Source organism: Lynx canadensis, chromosome X (assembly GCF_007474595.2).
Source record: "Lynx canadensis isolate LIC74 chromosome X, mLynCan4.pri.v2, whole genome shotgun sequence".
NCBI classification, from domain to species: domain Eukaryota; kingdom Metazoa; phylum Chordata; class Mammalia; order Carnivora; family Felidae; genus Lynx; species Lynx canadensis.
In genome coordinates, this window is record NC_044321.2 from 6,789,881 (window position 1) to 6,812,027 (window position 22,147).

Consider the following 22,147-nt stretch of genomic DNA (forward strand, 5'->3'; position numbering starts at 1 on the left):
CTATGGTAAATAATGACTCTTTTTGTCCTGGACGTCCCAGAACAGCCCTATTTTCAATTTTCCCCTCCCTGCTTTCAAAAGTCCGCGTAGACGTTTTTGACCAGGCAATTTTGGTTTTAAAGGATAGGGTCACCATCTATATAAAGACACAGAGAAAAGAATCTGTAAGTCAGAAATGCCTGCTATTTTTGCCTAAAGGGTTTGGTGTGCAGGAAAGAAAGAAGTACAAGACTCACTGAATTCCATGAATAATTGCGGTTATCATAGGTTAGGATTAGAATTTAGAGATTCGACTAGTTTCGAAGAAACAGAGGTTCTCTAATGATTAGGTAAGACTTTCTAAAAATATCAGGTGGGGAGTGGCTGGTCGTGCAATAACTCAAGGAGTAAATTGTTATCGTTTGTGAGTTTACTGGGGCTGGCCCTGGACTGACCGCTTCATGGCTGTTACCTTATTAGTTGTTTCCATATACTTTTGATAGACGAGGGGATCAGGTGCCGAGTCAGCTAAGGTCATGTAGCCAGGGCTGGCTGGGTTTGAATCAACATTTCTGATGTCTAAACCCCTGTTTATATCATGTCGTTATAAAAAAGGATATTGAAAGGCCGTAATTGGATTAGTGGGCTATTACTGCCTAACAGATTACTCCAAAATGTAGCATCTTAAAACATCACACTTCGATTATGTCAGACTTCTACTGTGGGTCAGGAGTCTGGGTGGGCCCTCTGCTTCAGCGGCTCTCACGAAACTGCAATCAAGGCATCAGCCAGGGCTGCAGTCTCATCCAAGGACTTGACTGGGGAAGAGGCCACTTTGAAGCTCACGTGATTGTTGACAGGATTCACTTCCCCACGGGTCGTGGGACAGAGGGTTTTGCTTCTTTGCCGTATGGACCTCTCTGGCACCATAGCTTGCTTCATCAAAGTGTGCAAGCTGAGAGAGTCTGCCAGCAAGATGGAAGTCACTGTCTTCTGTAACCTGGTCACAGAAATGGCTTCTCATCATCTCTGTTGTATTCTATTGGTAATCATGGCTCTAGAGCACTCTCAAGGGGCTCACACATGGGGCGAATCCCAAGAGGTGGAGACTACTGGGCACCATCTTAGACGTCTGCATACTTGGCTTAGTTATCACTTTGGGTCATCAGTTTTGTGGGATGGGTGTGGACATAATTGGCTATGCTTTTTGACCCCAGGACTTTGCAAACACAGATGTATACACGCTGCAGGCCTAATGCTGGGATTCGACGGTTGGGGTACATGCTACGTAGGAACTGTGAAGCAGGAACCTGCTGAATCCATTGGGCCGTAGGTTTTTCCTTTTTTGACCAAGATGTCCATTTTGTTCTCAAAGAAGAGTGCAAAAACAGGCTCAGAGATCTACAGGAGCATCAAGAACAGGTTGAAGAAATATCTGTTGGTCTTGATGATGGGTCAGCTGCAGGAGTCTCCGACAGACAAGGTGGTGAGGTGACATGTAGCTCGTTTCCAGCGTAGATGGCTCCTGGAGATGTGACGTCAAAGCATAGGAGTGTGTGTGTGTGTGTGTGTGTGTGTGTGTGTGTGTGTGTGTATTGAGGAAACCGCGGGGAGGCTGTAAAATGTGTAAAATTATGACACATCTCATCGGAGAATGCTCAGCCCCTCGTAAGGCATTTCTTCCATCTCGCCATTCAAGACGATGAAGATAAAGACATTCCTATTGATATGTATCAACACTGGTATCGATAAATTCATCACTAATCATTCAGATAGAATATTTTCAAATATTTGCTGACATGACGTTATTTAAAAAAATGACTTGGAGGCTATGGTCTAGTTAAGGTCAGATCTACAGAGAGGACTGATTTAATGACTTGGTGTCATAGATTTCCAGGAATGAAAGAAGTGACCAAGGTGAGCTACCATTACCTCCCATACAGGTCTTTTTTTGTTTTGTTTTAGGAATTTGTTTTGTTCGGTGTAATTGGTAAGAAAATAAGAACAACTAATGATCATGTCAGGGCACCACATTTCAATTCTAACTCCTAAGGTGATGTGCCCCGATCCAGGCTTTTCCAGACCTTGCTTTATTTCCTTTTGACCTTGAGCTCTCTAACATGCCATGTGACACTAGAAGGAGTCCTGTAGCCCATGCCTAACACAGCTAAGTCTGTCGTCTTCCGATCGTGTGACTTCTCGGGAGAACATCGTTATTCTGCATTTATTGAAGAATGACAAAATGTACTGTACAAAGTGGGACGGACGTTTATGCCTTTGTGTCAACTTTTACTAAGGAATTCCCTATTTTGTTTTTTAAACTTAATTTGTTGTTAGGAATTATACAATAGATGAATACACCTCCACTGGTAAAAAATACAAACAGACCCACCAGTGTTTGAAAAGCAGAGCTTCCCAGCCCCACGCCCAGCTTCTAGCAACCAGAGGTGACAGCTAAGTATTATTTGGTGTGTTTCCTTCCAGACCCTTGAAAAGGGGACATTTGTTTTCTTTTTTGAGAGAGAGAGAGAGAGAGAGAGAGAGCGCGATCAAGCACGAGTGGGGGAGGGGCAGAGAGAGAGCGAGAGGGAGGGAGAATCCCAAGCAGATTCTGCACTGTCAGCACAGAGCCCGACGTGGGGCTCAAACTCACAAACTGTGAGATCATGACCTGAGCTGAAGTCTGACCCTTAACCGACTGAGTCCCCCCAGGCGTCCCCGAAAAGTGGAAATTTAAAGACAAAATAAGATCTTCTTCACTGTTGCTAAAAGTTGAAATGAATTTTCTATTTTGAAAATATGTTTTAATATGTTTCCCCCCCCTCCTTTTTTTTTCCTTCTGTTCCGGGAAGTTTGTCTTTGATGATAAGACAAGACTTGTAGACCGAGTCAGGCTTAATTGGCAGTATGAGGAAGCCAGAAAGAGGTAAGAAGCTCCTTTTTCCAATCTTGCCTTCTGCTTCCTTCCTTTCTCCCATGGAAAGAGGTTTTGTGGAACTCCAGTGTGGGATCGTCCACTTTTTCTCAGAAAGCAGTGTCTGATAGAATATAAAATCAAAGATCTTCCTTTCTGTGGAAGCTTCCTAATACCCACGACAGAATTTCATATGCATTTAAAATGTGAAACGGTCACTCTTGTGAACAGTTATAAAGCCATGATTTAATAAAGACAGAGACACCTGGCTCCCGCCCTCCCTGCCTTCCCACCAAGGCTTCAACACAATCGCCTTGTCTTTTATATGTGCCCTTTCCGACTCCGTAGGTTAATGGAGAAGGCCACGCATCTTGGTTTAAAAGACGGGTTAATAAGGACTAGGTCAGCACGTGCTGGCGGCCCCCGGTCTGTTTGGATTTCGATAGAACTGAAGCGTAGCCACTTTCGTTGACCTTTGCTGTAAATCACCTGCCCTCTGAAAATTGAGACTCGACCCTGTCTGTACATTTTCAAAATTCATCTTTCTGTCCCCCTGTCTCAGTCCTAACCGTAGCCAGGGGCAGGATTGAGAGGCAGCGTGCAATCCTCACAGGCAGGCAGGGTTTTTAGCACGTCATGCCCCTCCCCATGTCCCCAGGACCCCGTTTTCTGTATTCTGACCCTGCCGTGGCTTTTGTGTCCTCTTTTTAGACACTTTCTCTCTTTTGTGTCTTTTGAGAAGAGCCCTAAAACCAAATCATTTCCAAATCTGTGCTTTGGAAAGCTACAAAGCGTATCGTTTTGAAAAAAGTTTCTTGAGTCACATGCGAACCGTTTTCTTGGAGGGTGGGGGAGAAGGAGCGGAATGCCCGGTAGGGTGAGGGAGTCCTTTCTGGAAGCGAAATAGTTGGGTCTGCTCGATCGACTGTATCATTCCTGATGTCTGGTAATCCACTTGGTTGCCTTTGTAGAAAATGTAAAAATAGCAACCAAAGCAGATCAGATGACTCCCCTGCTAGAGGGCCTGCCACGGGCCTTCTGTTTGCTCGGAGCTCTGACACCCGGCTCTCCCTGGCTTCCCCCCTCGCATGTGCAGTGGGCTTTCTGTTTCCACACGGACTGCCGCCAGATCCGTTCAGCCGTGCTGCTGGGCTCCGCGGCCGTATTGTCCACCTGCCGCGCGTTCCTGCTCTTGAGCTCGCTGCCGTCTGTCAGGGGCTGTTGTCCCCGTGGAATGTTCCTCTGCTCATTCCTGCATGTTTCTACTGGACTGCGCAGTGTGGGTGCTTGGAATTTGCTGCGCTGTTTTAAAATGCACAGAATAGAAGGTTGCTACACTTAGGAACTTAATTGTTACGTGCTTTGCTGTGACATTGTCTCAACATAGCAAGTGATTTTTTTTGTTTTCTAGAGATAGCATCGGCACACAGGGAGTCACCTTTTAAATGTTGAGATAATACATTTGGGCGAAAAGGCGAGTATTTAAGGCAGATATGCAGGGGAGGACACTGCATTTCATCAGTATCTTTTAAATGAAAGTAATATTTCAAGGTTGCCAGAACCTTGTTAGGAAACGCACTGCAGCTATGGGGGTGGGGGGTGGAGTCCTGCCCTGGGTGCTTCAGCCTTTGTGGGACAGTGAGGGCTTCTCGGGAACGCCTTTCTGGGCTGCACTGGCACCATTGACGTGAGGACCTCCTGGGCTGGCTTGCACGAGCGCTGCCTGTCTTCCCTCTAGCACAGGGGTTCCCAGCTCGGGGGCGGGGGACCCTTTACCCCCAGGGGACTTCTGGCCCTGTCTTGAGGCATTTGTGGTTGTCACGACTGTGGGGGACCTGCTATCGGCATCCAGTCGGCGGGGCCCAGGCCTGTCACTCCATCATCCTACGGCGCACGGGCCGGACCCACACAAAGCATGATCCCTGCCGTGTGTCCCCAGTGCCGAGGCCAAGAAACCCTTCTCTGTGCTGGAGGACTGCGATGTCTTAGCGGGGCCACGCCCGTGGTCTGCGTGGGTGACCCCAGGAGCTCCAGTGGGTAGAGAAGCCGCTGGGAGAATGGGAGATCGTACTTCTTTCTACCCGGCACCTGCCCTGTTCGGGGCATTTCCAAACAATTGTGTGGTGTATGTGATGCGATTACATATGGTCTTTAACCTATTTGGGAGATAAACTCCTCCCCAGCTAACAGAAATCTGTGAGTTTATCAGCGGCTCTGCCTGGGGGTGAGGACCTCCCCCCACCCCACCGGGCAGTACCTGCGGGGGCTGCGCGTGCATGTGTGCGTGAACATATGTGTACACGCGCCAGAGCCAGAAACACATGCCCGTGTATGCTTGTACGTGATGTCCGCATATACCACAGGCATGCTTACATACGTGCGCGCACGCTTGTATTTTCCTCTTTGTTTTCATTACAAAAACAATACATGAATACATCGTTTTTGTCACAGGCGCAATCAATAAATAGAGACCAGCTGTTTTTCCCTTCTCTAATCCCACTTCCTACCATTAATGGTTTGACGTGAAACCTTCCAGGCTTTTATCTAAACATTGAAATCAATTAAGCCCAGCGTAGTTAAATACGGTACGTGCTGCATGGCTTAGGAGGCATAGCCATCACTCTGCGGCTAGACGTCTTCGATGGCTGCAGTTTTCCCTTTCCACAAACTGCACGTCTTTTTGTGGGCCCCAGCCTTGCAGGAATGACGGTTCCCGTGGACCGAGACTGAGCAATGAGATGTGTGGGTCTAAAGGCACGTACGCTGAAAGTTTTGCACTGCTGCGAATGGCGATTGAGAGCCCTGATTCTCACATGCGCTTAGCATCATGAAACGTCTTCATTCCTTGTCAGTTTTCCTAGAGTGATGGGCGGAGACGTCCTCCCAGCTGCCCTGCGCTTCTCCCTGGTGTGGACGGTGCGTTTCCTGGTGCGGTTCAGCATACTCTTGTGTAGCCTTTGGTCATTTCAGTTGCTCTGTCGGAATTTTTTTTCCAGACAAGTGATCCTTTCAAAACGTGTTAGATGCTGTCATTCCTCTGCCTCGCATGGGTCTCAAGCATTGAAGGAGGCAATGTTTGCTCCCCAGGGAGCGTTTTTGGTCCCTATGACTAGAGACCGGGCACTGCCGGCACCCAGCGGGCGGAGCCCAGAGATGCCGCATGGCCCCATGGCACAGACTTAGGTGGCCCAGACTGTCGGTGGTGTCTTGGCTGAGAAGCCTTACTCTCGGGCTGCTCGTTTTGCTCCTGAATCCCTACTGTGTTTGGATCGCGAGGGCCCACAGGAGCAGGTTTTCGCTAACTCGGGGCCTTAGCCCGTTCCCCGCGCCCTCCCCGCCCTGCTCCAGCCGAGCCGACCCCTCGGTGTTCCCCAGACATACCGGGGCTCCAGCCTGCCAGGCAGACTCCTGACTTAGTGCCTGGAGTTAGCAGAACCACCCCCCTCCCCAAGATGTCCGTGTCCTGCGGACAGAACCTGTGACTGTGTTGCCTTCCATGGCCGAAGAAACTGTGGATGGGATTAAGTTAAGGACCTGGAGATGGGGGGATGGGCCTGGATGATCCAGGTGGGCTCAGTGTCATCACTAGGGTCCCTGGAAGAGGGACGGTCAGGGAAGGAGATGTGGAGGGAAGCAGAGATCAGAGTGGCAGAGACCAGAGCTGAGGCCTGTGGGCGGCCCCTAGAAATGGCAGTGGGATGGGTTCTTCCCTAGAGCCTCCAGAAAGATCACAGCCTTGCCCACCCAGTTGTGACTTGTGACTTCTGGAACTGGAAGATAACAACGTGTGCTATTTTGAGCCACCAAATCTGTGGTCTTTTGTTACAGCAACAAGAGGAATCTCACAGAGTGCCCTGAGGGCTCGATCCCAGGAACAGAGCTGTGAGATCACGACCTGAACTGAAATCAGTCAGCCGCTTAACCGCTTAACTGACTGAACTACCCAGGTGCCCTGAGAGTGGTTATTTTATTTATTTATTTAAACAATTTTTTTAATGTTTATTTATTTTTGACAGAGACAGAGTGAGCAGGGGAGGGGCAGAGAGAGAGAGGGAGACACAGAATCCGAAGCAGGCTCCAGGCTCTGAGCTGTCAGCACTGAGCCCGGTGCGGGGCTCAAACTCACAAACCGTGAGATCATGACCTGAGCTGAAATTGGACGCTCAACCGACTGAGCCACCCAGGCGCCCCAGGATGTATTCAGATTAAAAGGAAGTTAGTGGAAGTGGAACTCCTAATTCCAAGTGGTAGTGTGATTTCTAGAGAATTCTGTCGACCAAATCACCATCATGGTGACTAGTTTTGTGTTTTCAACTCTGGATCGTGGAAAATGTACCCAAACAACTGCTTCTGGGTTTCCCTTCAGGAACATCACTTAGGATTCTCAAGGCAGACCTTATGATGGGAATACTTTCACATTATTGGTTGAAAATTTTAGAATTTTTCAAAGCCGATTTGGAGGAACGAGTCTCGAAGCAGTCCCAGTGACGCAGATAGTTCCTTATTTTTAACCTAAGAGCACTCGTTCCAGAACTGTGCACAAACTGCAGCTGTTTCCATAGAAACACTCGCAGTCCAGATAGGAACAAAACATCGGACCCATCCAGTTTTTTGTGTCTTAGCGTTTGTTGCCAGGATGGGTCCTGCTGTTCATCTGTCGTCAGAAACCAAAGTCGTGTTAGGATTCCAGTCGAATTCGATCAGTCGCTTGGAGTTTTCCTTCGTTTCTGCAGTGACTGTGTATCGGGGCTCGGGCGTGAGTGAATCACAGCCAGGAGCGACGTGGGAAAGCATCCTTGCCACGCCCGGCTCCTTCTTCCCCATTCAGGCCAAGAGAAAGAAGCCTACAGATGCTCTGCTTCTCATTTAAAGGAGTTGCGCTCTGAAGATCTGTACCCTCAAAGGGGAAAAGACACGAGGGCAGGGAAGGGTTTGGGGGTGTTAGTAGACCCTTCCTACACCACATATTCGAGATTCAGCTCGAATTTCCAACACAGAATAGAGAGCTGAGTCAAATGGACAGCGGTTTATTGATGCTTAGCTCAGTCAGCTGAAGCGATTTTATCGTCCATCTGACCTAGATCTCAACTGAGATTTTCTTGAACTTTTGCTTTTCGCTTACATGGATATTTATAAAAAGAAAACTGAGGAGAGAAAACATAAGCAGTGTCAAATCTGTAGCTGCGATTGAAATCTGAAGGCACAAGGCTCTAAGCCAACACGACGTCCCGGAGTGTGGCACTGGGGGGTCTGTCATGTCTCAAGCGTCAAATGGGACCTTGGCTTGCCTGGGGTTCCATTTCTCTTCCGGAAAGCACCCATATTTTAGGAACATGCAAAATTATACAGTAGACTGCAGAATTTATATATAAATTGAAAAAACCAAGGATTGTTCTGGGTATGTAAAATATACCTCAGAACTGTGCTGTATTAGAAGTGCATTATTTTTTTCAGAAAAACGCAGACACTATTTAGGGCTTCTGTGAACTGTGGGGGCCTAAGTAGTTTCTGCAGCATAAACGCACCTTTCCATTCATGGTTTTAATGGTGCCTGGGCTGTAACAGAACAGGTGGTCAGGCAAAAACAGCGAGGGGGACAAAAGATTCATATATTACTTGTGTCTACCTTAGACCTGTTCAGGGAATGGAATTTGGAGATTACATAATAAATATGAAGGCTCAGTGTTTGGTTGAGGCTTTGCCTTCATTTCTTCTCCATCATGAGCACAGGGACATACGTTTTAAAGCTTTTTTTTTTTAAATTTGTTTAACGATTATTATTGAGAGATAGAGACAAAGCATGAGCACGGGAGGGGCAGAAAGAGGAGACACAGAATCCGAAGCAGGCTCCAGGCTCCGAGCTGTCAGCACAGAGCCCAACGCTGGGCTCGAACTCACAAACCACGAGATCATGACCTGAGCCGAAGTCGGATGCTTAACCAACTGAGCCACTGAAGCTTTTAAAGGCATTTGTGAGAGATTATATGTAAGCCATAAAATGTATTACCTATCAAAAATTAGAATCAGTACAGAATACAGTTGACTTACAGGAAATAAACCGTCCCCAATTTTTTTTTTTAAAATTTTTTTTTTCAACGTTTATTTATTTTTGGGACAGAGAGAGACAGAGCATGAACGGGGGAGGGGCAGAGAGAGAGGGAGACACAGAATCTGAAACAGGCTCCAGGCTCCGAGCCATCAGCCCAGAGCCTGACGCGGGGCTCGAACTCACGGACCGCGAGATCGTGACCTGGCTGAAGTCGGACGCTTAACCGACTGCGCCACCCAGGCGCCCCTAAACCGTCCCCAATTTTAAGCGGTTCTCGGACTCCCTTCAAAATGACCTGGGGAACGTTTCTTTTTTGCAAACGTTGGTTTGCTTTCATGTATTTAATTTCACCGAAATGGTATTTCAGGAAAGAAAGCCTTTCTGGAGATTGTTTTCCTCAGAGTGCTCAGAACTGGGATGATGGTACTCGTAGGAGTGGGGTTCCAGCCTCCAGATCAGTTGTGTGGCGTGGATGTGGAAGAAGGGGCACCGGAAGTGATGCCGCGTCTTAGGCGCGAAGTCAGTCTCCTCCAGTAAACCTACCACGCTACGGGTCCTCCTGGCAGATGGCTGCTTTCGAGGCTGGCAGCACGGGACGGCACAGTAGACGAGGCGTACTGTGTCAAAGGCAAAGCCGTCTTGTCTGTCCCTCGGTGAATGCACCAGAAATGAGTGAAGGAATCCTTCTAGAGCTTTGGGCTTCTAGTGCGGACACACACACAAGACGCGTGTGCCACGCTCTCAACCCGGCCCAGAGCAGGTCCCGTGTGCCTGCATCTGGAGTAGGGAGACAGGGCAAGAAATGGCGCTTTGCGACACGTGTCAATAGTCTTCTAGATTCATAGCTAGCTCTCAGATGACCAGGCGATCACTTGCGTCATTGTGAGATGTATTTTAAAGAGCGCTATCCTCAAGCGTAGAAATGCTTGCCTAGTGTTCGGCACAGCCCAGGCAGCTTTTCCCGACGGGTGGCGTGAAGTCCACTGCGTCTGTCTTTGGTTTCTTCTACAGACGTTGTCCCTTGCCGCGTGGCTTTGCTTATTTTTCTTGCGAGCTGTGCCGAGTCACAGAAACGTGCTTCACCTCGGCCGCCGTGCTGTTTCTTTTATGCCTTCGGTGGACAGCCCTTTCGAAGCTGGCGCTTTGCTCCTCTTCCCGCCTGTAATTCTTTTCTTCCCCTCATTCTTTTTTCTGATAGCGGATATTACTTGAGATCTGCCTGGAAAGAGTAGGATTAGCTAGGACTGGCTCTTCCACCGCCCTGCCGCCCTCGGCAACTTGAATCCACATAGAATGGCAGCTAACCTGCGCCTGGCCGGCTTGGACAGAATCACGATCGCCTCTCATGTGCACCTCAGAGACTCAGAGGCAGTGCTTTTTAAACTGTGTCCGCTTGTAGTGGATGTATGAGAATTAGTACACGTTACAAAGTAATACCGCTAACTTTAGCAGGGTTCAGAGAGGCTTTCCTGTGGATTGGTCAGGTAAATTACATGAGAACTTACGAGGACACGATGAATTTGCTCATTGTTGTTCGGCCCCTTCATATTTATTCCTTACTTTGGACTTGTCTGGATCTACGGTAGAACGTTCCAGAAATTTCATTGGGTATAATGTCTGATTTGGCACTAACTTATTTATGGGCCTACTTGCAGTGTATTTTCCTTGGGCTTCAGTTATATGACTGCCATAAATTTTAATTACACTAATTAGACATAGATGGATGCTTAAGGCCCAGTTGGATTCCTAACCCTGTTCAGCTGCCTCTGTCATTAGTATTTTTCAGTGACATGATTTGGCACCATTTTCCAACACATTTTCAGGAAATTAGTTTTAAGTTGGAAAAGAACTTGCCTAATAAAGCTACTGACATTCAACTATTTTCTTTACCTTCTTGGGGAATTGGACTTGAGTAAAATGCACACGTTGAAACTGTAATTTGTACACTCCTTTTTTAAACCGTTGGCTTTCGGATTGGCTTGGTACTCGAAGAAGGCGTCTTACCCAGTCCTCTGGCCGGGCTGGCCAGCCCGCACGCTCACGTCCAGCTCAGAGGAGCCTGACTTAGTGCAGGGCCGGCTGACAGGCTTTGACACGTGGACCGACACCAGTCGATGGATGGGCAGCGTCTGCAGGGAGCTTGGTGTCGAGAAGGATTCCGAGGGCTGGACGTAGCGGGCGGGATGCCAGCTTTGATGAGTGTGTGTGCCCTGGGCATGGGACAGGGTGGCCTCAGGGGCACTCCTGCCATTCCCATTTTAGTGAGGATCACCACATCGGAGCCTGATGTGAGCCCCTAAGAGCTCCAAGGCCAGTTAGGATCCTCTGGACAAGGCCGGGCTGCCTGGGGTCAGAGGCTTTTTGAACTCCAGTGAGCATCAGAAGTACCAGTGGGACTTGTTAAAGTCCAGATCACCCGACCCCGTCCCCACAGTGTCTCCTTCAACGGGTCTGGGGTGGCACCCGAGGTTGCCGTTTGTCACAAAACTCCTGGTAATGCTGAGGCTGCCGGTCCGGGACCCCACTTTGAGAATCACTGCCTTAGAGGCTACAGGGCCACGTGCCCCTGCCGCTGCCCCTTCTTCACCGCTCTCTGCGACCTCAGGGACGTCTCTGGATTTGGGTTTTTGGGCACGTGTGCCAATGTCTCTGTCCTTCGCGGCGCCGGGTTCGGGGCAAGTCTGGCGTCCCTCGCTTCTGCCTGAAAACAGATAGGCCTCATATTTAGCCACACCTAAACTTGAAGGGCCTACAGCAGTCTACTCTGGCCATGAAAGGATTGCTCTGAAGATACAGGCCGCATCTCTGCCGTTTAGTCTGCATTCAGCAGCGTCTCGGGACACACGGCGATGCGGTCTGCCAAGCGAACGCATGGAAGTTTGGGCCCGTGGAAGGTGACAACAGAGCCTGCGTTCTTACACCCGGAGGGTGGTCATGCCGATGCGTTTAGCGAGGCCGACGGGTCTCTACCCCCCTGATTACCTCACGCCAACACCCACGCCTGCCAGGGCCGACCCTCCCGCTCTCGTATATTTGTGGTCATGTTTGCTCCCAGTTCCGTGCGCTTAGCCCTTGCCGAGTGTCTGCTCTCTGCAAAGCATTTTGAATGTCACCTACGGTCAAGGTCTCTGGTGCTGGAGAGAGCAAACAGAACCAGGAGAGGTAGATCACTGGCCTTCGGGGGTTTTCTGTCCAGAAGCAGTGTGAGGGGTGCGTGGCTGTCCTATCACTTTGTCTACGTGGCGTTGGTGGTCAGGCACGGCATACCAGGCGGGAAGCCAGAAGCATGTCTCACGTACCCGGCGCAGTGTTTAGCTACTGATGACGAGGGATGGGGAGAAAGGAGCCGGTTCCGTCCTGCTCTGCGACAGTGCCATGTGGGAAACCGTGCACCTGAGACAGCACAGTGCACGGGTACGTGGAGGACGCCAGCCTTTCTGTCATTTGTCTACGACAAGCACGATTTGCTCACTGCCGTCCCCAGTCTAGACCCGGGGACGTTGTGCAAAAGACCTACGCGCCATTCTTATCACTCCTCGTTTCCAAACGCTTTATTTCTGTCACTGAAGGTTCACTTGGTGCGCTAACTTCAGTATGTACTGAGCAGGGTGAGTTTCTGGAATGCGCGTGATGGTGCCGAGAACGTGGGAAGGTGACATTTTGACTTCATGGATTTTTCTGGGCCCGTCTCTTGCAGGGTGTCGACCATCCAGCAGCAGCTGGCCCAGCTTGACAACGAGTCCTGGCCGGGTTTGGCCGAGGCCGACAGGGACCGGCTGCAGCTCATCAAGGAGAAAGAGGCCCTGCTTCAGGAGCTGCAGCTCATCGTTCAGCAGCGGAGGCCGGCGGAAGACGTGGCCCGGCTGGAGGAGGAGCGGAGGCGCCTGGAGGAGGAGATCCAGCGCGCGCGGGCCACGTCCGTGCAGGGCGCCACGGAAAGGTGCGCCGGCCCCCCCGGGGTCGGGGGCAGGGGGGACCCGGCTGTTAGTGCAGAACCAGCCGGAAGAGCTGACTCGGAGAGCTGGCACGTGACTCGAGACCGGTGCCGGTTGCCGTTGGCGCTCGAGGCGTCTACCGCCTGGCGTGTCTCCTCGCCAAGTAGAGCGAAGGGAGAAGGCGCGGGGAGCGCACGCCTTCCCTTCTGTAGGAGGTCCCGGCTCTGCCCAGGGCTCCCGAGCTTCCTGGCTCCTGGACAGAAGCAGGAGGGGATGGAGAAGGGGATGGAGCGAGGGAAGCCGCCCGCTTAGACCGCACCCCTTCCCGGTACGGGGGTGCTTTCCTCCGGTCCGCAGGACGGCAGCCTGGACGGGTGTGGGCTCGCCGGCGGGAGGGCGGGAGGCGGGCGCCGGCACGGAGAGGAAGCCCGCGTTCCTCCATTGTGGGCGTTGGGGCCAGCCACCTCTTCCTTTCATCTGCGACCTTGATTGGCCCCCAGGAAAGCCCGCTCTCTCTGCTGCGGCAGGAAGCCGGCAGCCTGGCGTGTGTCCGTGCCCAAACGTCCCTCTCCTCGGTCTGTCCTGGGCTCTTGGCTGGTGAGGCCAGCACAGCGTCCCGTGTCCTCGGTGCTCGGCGCTTTGGGGTGTGTGGGGGTCTGCTGGTTTCCGTCTGGCGCGTGTGACCACGGGCCGCGCCAGACGCTGGGTCTGACCTCCACGTTTCGGGGCTGTCGGATGGGTATCTGAGGGCATCAGCTGAGCTTTGGCGAGCCCACCCTGTCTGATGATCTAGTGGACCTTCAACTTCAGCGTGTTAAGAGGACAGTACGCTGCATCTACGTGAGCATTGCCGACGTGGATTCGGCAGTCAGCTGAATGATTTCATCTGTACGGAGGCCCTTAGAACTGTCAGTTCATCCCGTTAGCCCGTTCTCTGTGTTGGGGGTTATCGATGCTCGGATAGTGATCGTTTTTTGCTGAGGTCTGTGTGGTGACATTAGTGGCCGATGTCAGTGTTGGCAGGCGGTGCTGGTGTTCGGAGAGCCCAGCTCCTAGCAACAGGCGGGATGTGTTCTGGTTAGCTTAAGATGCTAGCGTGGCCTGTCACTTCACTCAGAGTAAACACGGAGTTGATTTTGAGTCTGAGAAGGGATTATGGAACTGAAGTGTTCATCCGTGCCCTTGTGCGTCCAGACTCTTCTGCTTCAACGTTACCTTCCTCTCTACCCTTGGTATTCTGTTGTGCGTGTTCTGGCTAGGGGGGCCTGGGCGCTCATTGGGTTGGTTCTCTCTTAGGGGGGTGGATCCGGTCCCACAAATGCCACCTGCTTCTCCACACCCCACATCCATGCACCCCTGACCATATTTGCCCTCGCCGTGTGGAAACCCTGGCACACGTGAGTGCTGTGGTCCCAGGGTACAAATCCACGGAGCCCCATGGAGCCACCGTGCCCCTCGATGCCTAGGTCCGGGACTGGCTCAGCCAAGCTCATCCGGCTGAGGGAGGCTCTTGTGGGACCAGCCCAGGAGAGAGCCGTCCACGGGTGCCACTACACGGCCCTGGGCGAGGACGGCACACCCTTGTGCCGGCAGCGCTTTCGCACCGAACACTTCGGGAACATTCTCTGCGGCCGTGTGCCCCTCGAGGGCGCCTGCAGCAGTGAAGCGTGGGCCTGGTGGAGGCAGGCCTGTTTCTCCGCATGCCTCCCTCCACTTGATGCGTGCTGGAACCGGAAGTGTGGGCCCCCGAGGTAGGAGGCTCTCCCTGCGAATAGGCTGAGGGGTGTGAGAGAGAGCCGGTGTGGAGCTGGGCCAGAGTGACCGACGTTGGCGTCTTAGGGCTGAGATGTGCCCGCTGCTTGGCCAGTCTTTGCCCGTCTCGGCCTCCGTGTCCTCATCGTCAGGTAGGAACTTGGTGCCGGGGTCGTGAGTGTCACTGGGGATTGGGACGGCATAAATCCTTTCCCCTGTCAAAGGACAGAGCAGCTGTTTTAAGGGTGCCTACTTGGTCCCATGCTACAATGCCATCGTTTGATTTGTAAACAAGGACTGTTTTGTTCTGAGGCAAACATATTCATACATTCATTCGGTGACTGTTGAGTGCCTGTACGTGTCAGGCTCTATTCTAGGCAGTGGGCTTAGTGTAGTGGAAAAAGTTCATCTCAGAAATAATAAAGTAGAAAAAGCGGAAAGAGGAGAAAAATTGTCTCCAACCCTGTGACAGTTGCTGTTTTGTTTTGTTTGTGTCTAATCTTTTAATTCTGTAGATTTTAGAATTGTATGCATTTTTGCCTGGAGAGGCCTTAAATGAGGGACCCGGGTTTGTTCTAAGAAATTCCAGTAGATTACTGCGTGTTCTGCATTTGAGTCCATTTTCTAGTCTAGCCCCTCATCCTTTCTGTCTGTTCTGTGCCTGCCCACCCCATCCCCCACTCACCCCCCCACCCCTTCCCCCTATCCATATGCCCCCCCCCCCCACTCACCCATCCGTCCACCCGTCCGGCCGTCCACCCGGCCACGCACCTGCTGAGCTCCTACAGTGTATCAGGCACTGCTCAGGGTGCTGGGGGTACGTTTTCAAGCAAGACAAAACCAGTCTGTGTTATCCTGGTGTTTGTGACCTGGATGTGGTTTTTTAGAATTTAGTCTCTCAAACCTAAATCTTTGGGAGCGTGGGGAATTCACAGTTGAATTTCTTGTTGGGAAAACACACTCACTCTGTCTCTGAAAAATCCACCAATGGACCGTTTTCTTACCTACAGGATTCTCCTTCAGGAAAAAAGAAACTGTCTGCTTATGCAGCTAGAAGAGGCTACCCGCCTAGCGTCCTATCTCCAGTCCCAGTTAAAAAGGTGGGTAACTTACTGTCACGTTAGAACGACGCGTCCGTGAACGTCATCATTCCCTCTGGCTTGTTTTTCTCGTACCAGAACTTGGAACCGGAAGCGGTGGTAAACACAGGGTAGAAAAGCAGCTTCGTTGTATTTTTCAGAGAGGCTGCTAATGTGTGATTCAGGGAATATGAGGAGAACCGGACTTGGCTGCAGAATGACGAGTCTGAAGTCAAATTCGTCCGTCGGTTTTGTAATTTAACCCACCGCTTCCGAAGCGTGTATATTCATCTCCATATGCGCATGGATATTTTTATGTTGTTTTTTTTTTAATGATGTGACTATTTGTAAAGTAAGCTTTGGATGCTTAGTAATAGCTTCTGCTTTCGAGTACTTACCGTATCGTGAAGCATAATGTAAGGGTTATCTATGTAGTATTTCCTCAGTTACTCCTAAAAATGTCACGAGGGAGCAGGAATTATTTCCCAGCCCCCAGTGAGAAAGTAGGGGGTTCCGAGAGGGCACACAGCTTGACCCAGCGGACCCAGCTACTCTGCGTCTGAGCTGGACCGGGGACTCGGGCGTGAGTCTCTGATGCTAACTGCTGCTCTCTGCTGATATTCGAAAGAAACAAAGGGAATATTAACGAAGTCGCCTTCTAAATGCTCGCAAGAGGCTGAAGACCCGCTCTGGTTCACGGGAGCCTTGGGCAGGGTTTCGTTCCCTCTAGAACAGACCAGACGTTCAGCTTCGCAGCGGAGGACGGTGGGGCTCCAGCCGGGGTGTGCAGGCTGCTTGTCTCACAGCACGGGGTGTCTGTCCTTTCAGCCTGTCTGCCAGCACCCTGACCGTGTCTTCGGGGAGCAGCCGCGGGTCCCTGGCCTCCAGCCGGGGCTCGCTTGCCTCCAGCCGCGGTTCCCTGAGCTCCGTCAGCTTCACGGACATCTACGGCCTCCCGCAGTACGAGAGGCCGGACGCCGAGTGCGGCCAGCTCCTGCGCTTCGACCTCATCCCCTTCGACTCCCTGGGACGAGACGCCCCCTTCTTCGAGCCCCCGGGCCCCTCGGGCTTCCACAGGCAGAGGCGCTCCCTGGACACGCCGCAGTCCTTGGCGTCGCTGTCCTCGCGCTCCTCCCTGTCCTCTCTGTCGCCCCCAAGCTCACCCTTGGACACGCCCTTCCTCCCGGCCTCGCGCGACTCGCCCCTGGCCCAGCTGGGGGACAGTCTCGAGGTGCCCGGCCTGGGCGCGCTCGACAGACTGCGGGCTCAGGCCTCGGCTTTGGGGGACGAAGACTCGCAGGGCACGGCGTCCCTCCAGCCGCACGGCTTCCCCGGGGACGGGGAAGGACCTCGCGAGCGAGGACCCCAAGCGGCTGCCGCTCCCGTGGGAGCAAGTAAGTATTGATGAGCCCTGTGGGGGGGGGGGGGGGGAGAAGGGTTTCCGAATCGGGGAAGAGATCGCGTGCGGTGGCACTGAAGCCAGCCCGCCGGCTCTCCGATTCCATAGCGAGCTCTCAATTCCAGACCGTTGGTAGGGCCAGGAGGCGCGCACCTGCCGTCCGTGTGCTCTCCTAGCCGGGCCTCGTGTCTGTGTCCCGGAGACATCGTTCAAATGGCAAAGGCGCCTTTCCCGGGCGTCTGGCTCGTTCTCAGAATGCGCTTGCCTGTTGGAAAGGACGGGAAGAGCCACAGCCTTCCACACTCAGAGGCTGCTACAGAGGTACCGGGGCCTCCGTGAGTTCTCCGGGGCGTGTGCGGCCTAGGAGCAGCAGTGGGGTTGTAGCCCAGCACAGATCCCCCTTCCTTTGTCCCTCTGACTCCGTCTCTTCTTCTTTGGCCTTACGGTTTTCAAAGATGTAATTTATCAGACGTGGGATCGAAAAGAATTGGTGTCATTTCAAAAGACGTGCCGGTCAGCATCGGTCATTTCCACCGAATCGATTTTTCTGGTAGTCTTCAAATCGAGGCGCACGAACTGGGTCCGTCTAGTCCGAGTTCATTCGGCTTCTGCTTGGCGCCAGGGCCCGTCCGCTCGTAGCCCGTGTGGGGAACTGGACTGCCGTTCTACAGAATATTCCAGCTGATGGCTTGTGCCCGAAGCAGGGCCTGGGCTCCAGCCTTCCTCTTCTTGACCCCGTGCGCCTCTTTGAGCCAACCCTCCCGCAAGATTAACTTCTTTGGGTTTCACAGAGGATCGAGAACCAGGTCTCATTCCTGAAGTTCCCGAACTTTTCTTTACATGGCAGAAAGGTTTTAGACATTCCATTTAAGCAAACGCTGGGTGTTTGTATAGCTTACTGGATCTCAACCAGGGGAGTTTTTGAACCCTGGAAGGTACCTGTCAGTGGCTGGAGACATGTTTTTGGTTGTCACAGCCGAGGTGGTGGTAGGGAGGTGCTGCCGGTATCTGGTGGCCAGAAGCCAGGGATGCGGTTCAGCATCCTCCAGTGCACAACACAGTCCACCGCCCCCACCCCCCCACCTCCGAGAATGATCCGCCACGATGTCGGTAGTGCCGACGCTGAGAAACCCTGGGTGTGTACCGTTGAGTAGTTCAGCAGCAGGGGGCAGAAATAGAACGCGAACACGGAACCAGGTTGTTTTGGGGGGAACGGCTTCAGACTCGCAGCTTAGAGGCCCAGATTCTGTTCCCTGCCCTGTTGACTGGTTAGCTGTGTGACCTTGAGTGCATCCCTGGACTTGGCTGAATCTTGGCTTCCCTGCCCTTGAACGAGGCGGTCTTGATGGGCTCTTGCATTCTCCACCATTCTGTTACCCTGAGTTTTATCGATACAACCACACTGGTTATTATGTACGTGATATAGTAATCTTCCCGGTTAGCACCTGCGTGCGTAACCAGGGAGCTGTGAGGTCCTCAGGCAGCCCGGTGGCTTTCCGGCATCTGTTACTTTGGTGCCTTCTCTGTGTTTGCAGACACACCTTTCATACCCCCGGGTATATTGTTTCGGTAATTCACATATGCAGGTGACCTTCATTCACTTTGCTCTTTATAGTCACAGGTTCCGTGCTCCGTGCTTACTCCTTTGATTCAAAAAAGAAAACACAAAACAAGGACCGGATTGCACATCTGTCGTTAAGCTCACCGCTCTCAGTGCCTTGCCTCCCATACCAGCCCGTCTTTATAAAGGTTGAGATGCAAAAGTAGTCTTGTTAGGCAGAAAATCCACACGAGGCCCGAGGGAAAGACGGGATGAGATGGAGAAGAGCTGACTGACTTTCTGATCCTGATTTCTTTATTTTTCTTCCCACTCTGGCTGACATTATAATGGTTCAGACTCCTTAGCCGGGGAGGTATTTGCTTGCGCCACATTCAGATACCGCCACCTCGTGGTAGATTCTTACATGACACTGTCAGTTGACTCCTGTCTTTAGAAATAATTAGCTCAGTGAATGAATTGGTCCTGGTGGGTGCTCCCAGAAGGCTGGGTTGGGTAACGAGCTTCAGGCATGGACACAGGGTGACTTCTGGCCTCTCTTGATGCGTGTGGGAACGCTTGAGCCCAAAGTCATCGTAGCTTTGTACAGTTGGCAAGGACCTCTGTACCTTCCTTATTTTAGCCCAGCCCTCGTTTATGATGCCTCCCTGCCATCATGCGGTTCCCTCTGACTTTCTAGTTTCCCTAGGAACAAAACAGTCTGAGTTTGACCTCCAGCAAGTTTTAGAAAGATAAAATCTTAGTAAGATAAAATTCTAAATTGCCCAAACTTACAAAGCAAGCCCTAGGAATAATTTCTTCCATTGTGTTTTAAATGGAAGAAATGTGTTTAAATGTGTTTTGCCTGAGGAGGCAAAACATGGGACCGGGGAGTGGGAAGATAGACTGTAATCTGTAACATTTTAAATATTTTTACTATACTTTTATCTTCTTTGGGTTAAATTTTTTTTTTTTTTTTTTTTTTTTTAGAGAGATCACAAGTGGGGGAGAGGGAGAGAGAGGAGAGAATCCCAAACAGGCTCCACGCTCTGCACGGAGCCCAGTGCAGGGCTCGACCCCATGACTCTGGGATCACGACCTGCTCTGAAATCAAGAGTTGGACACTCAACCGACTGAGCCACCCTGGTACCCCTGTCTTCCTTGGATTTTAAAAAGCAAATGTGCCGGGGTACCCGGCCGGCTCAGTCAGTGGAGCATGCGACTCTTGATCTTGGGGTCATGAGTTCGAACCCCACGTTGGGTGTAGAGATGACTTAAAAACAAAATCTTTAAAAAAGCCAAATATGTCAGATTTTGAAATCTTTTCCTATTTTCATTTCCCATTAGTATTTGCTAATCTAAATCTGGGAAAACCTTGATTTTGTTCACCCATTTACTGGCGTTTTTATTATGAATACTTATACTCTGTTGAAAATTGTTGGCTTAAATTCTGCAGTTTTTTCACTTTATGCTTTTTTTTTTATCTCTTTTCTCATGCGGCTCGCCAGACACACTCGCTGTAAGTGACCTTGGAATTCTTCACCTTGTTGGTCAGGCAGTAGGCACATCTTTGTGCAATGAATCAATGTATGTACGATGGTAGGAGCGTGGCCACAAAGGGCGTATCTTATAGTTGTACTTTTATGTAGCTCCACAGTTACTATTATTATTATTATTAATTATTATTTCAACATTAGTATTTATCATGGCTATTGAAGTCGTCTAAGAACTTTTCTAAATGCTTTAAGTATTCATTCCTCTGTATTTTTCCCCGGACGTTAGTGGCTTACATTGTTTTAGTATGCCAGCTTTGCCCCAAATGTGATTTTCATTATATTTTCTTTTCGTCAAGCAGTGTTGATGTCCTCGGGTCTCAGTGTCTGTCTGTCTGTCTTTCATGATGGAAAGGTCAGAGATTCCTAAGGTGAACGTGTGGAAGGTTGTTTCCTCCTTGCCTCATTGCCATTGCCCCCGGTGGTCCATCCGGTTGCCTTGAAGGCTGAGAGCAGGTGGCTGGGCACGTAACGTGGGGTCTGCTGTGCGCTTTTTCTCACCCGGGGCAACGGCTCACCATACTTCATTCTGGCAACTGCTTCCCATTGCCAGTTGCTCCGTGAATGTGGTGACAAAGCCTGGGATCACTGAGGATTCATTCCTTCATTTCCTTTTTCTCCTCATCGACTGCCATTGCAACGAGGGAGAAATTTTGTTAGAGCTGTACCGTCGGGTTACCTGGAAGTGCTCGGGGTCACTGCCTGGTGTTAGTTATGTCCTGGACGGAACGCAAAGCCATGTCTAGGAGCCGTGCTGGGTGTCCGGGCTGGGGACGGAGATAGGGAGCAGTTCCGTCTGCTGGGGGTCAGGGCACCAAACCGGGGTTCCGTCCGCAATTCCAAGCTGGGGACTTTGAGGCCTCCCCTGTGGCGGGGGCGACCGGAAGAGCTGGACTTTGAGAGTCGGTGCCTCCGGCCACCCCAGAATGGAGCCGGCCTCGGTCCCCGACCGGGGAGGAGCCTGTAGTCGCCCAGGCCTGGCATTGCAGACCTCTGGAAGGACGGCTTTTGTCTGCAGTTCAGATCGTGAGCCCGAAGACCACGGCCCTGTCTGTCTGTAGGCTCTTTAACGCGTTTGGATTTAATTGGTACGTGAATAATTTGGTTGAGACGAGAGCTGGTCATCGGTGGACTGGACGTATCCCCCTGTACGGGGTGCACAGGTGCCTAGATGTTCACGTTCGGAGCTCAGGCGGCCGAAGAGAAGCCGCACGGGCTGGAGGGACGTGCAGTGTGTGCAGAGGTGTCACGAGGCGTGGTGCTCCGTTGGGGGCTCTGCGTTTGCACCCGGGCTCTAACCACGTCTGCCTCCCCGGGGAGCGCTGACGCTCGCGTGTGCACACTCCCACGTGGCGTGGGAAGACTGAATGCCCTCTTTGCTTGGCTTGGTGGAAAGGGCCTTGTCGCTGCGAGGGACGGGGCAGAGGCAGTCGATGAAATGCCGGAAGGAAGAACGTCCGAGGCCGTGTTGGGCTCTTGATTACAATAGATAAGAGGCAAAAAGGACCTGCCTCGTCAGGGTGGCTTGCTCGCCCCAGAAAAGCCATTTGGGACGCCGATCTGGCCCCGGGGCTGCCGAGGACACCGCAGTGAGAGGGGTTGTTGCCAAGGCCATGTCTGGGGTCAGCCGTGTCCTGAAAGTCACCGCGTTTAGTTAGGGTTTGTTTGGATAATTAAAAAAATTTTTTTTCTGATGATAAAATATGGAGTGTGTGTTTAGTGTATAAAATGTGGGAAGGAACCATGCCGGATAAGGAAGGAAATGAAAAATGCCCCTGTCCCCTGCTCAGATACATTTAGGAGGACAGCTGCTGTCCACATTTGGGGTAACGTCTCTTGCCCGGTCTTTCAGGTATGACGGTCTTTTCTCCAAGTGTGATACGAAGGGGCGTCCCCCTGTCATCTTCTGTTCTGTGTGCTGGTTAAGGAGGTGAAAAGACATCTGTGACT

The 22,147-nt window shown here is 51.5% G+C and overlaps 1 protein-coding gene across 2 annotated transcripts in view; it reads left to right on the forward strand.

Moving 5' to 3' along the window:
• WWC3 (WWC family member 3) overlaps nucleotides 1-22,147 on the forward strand; it is a 119,408-nt gene that overhangs the window by 76,546 nt on the left and 20,715 nt on the right. For both annotated transcript variants that reach the window (XM_030304666.1, XM_030304667.1), the window contains 4 exons: nucleotides 2,832-2,905; nucleotides 12,640-12,882; nucleotides 15,640-15,729; nucleotides 16,537-17,102. In XM_030304666.1, the coding sequence (XP_030160526.1) occupies nucleotides 2,832-2,905; nucleotides 12,640-12,882; nucleotides 15,640-15,729; nucleotides 16,537-17,102 (973 nt within the window). The remainder of the gene's footprint in view (nucleotides 1-2,831; nucleotides 2,906-12,639; nucleotides 12,883-15,639; nucleotides 15,730-16,536; nucleotides 17,103-22,147) is intronic.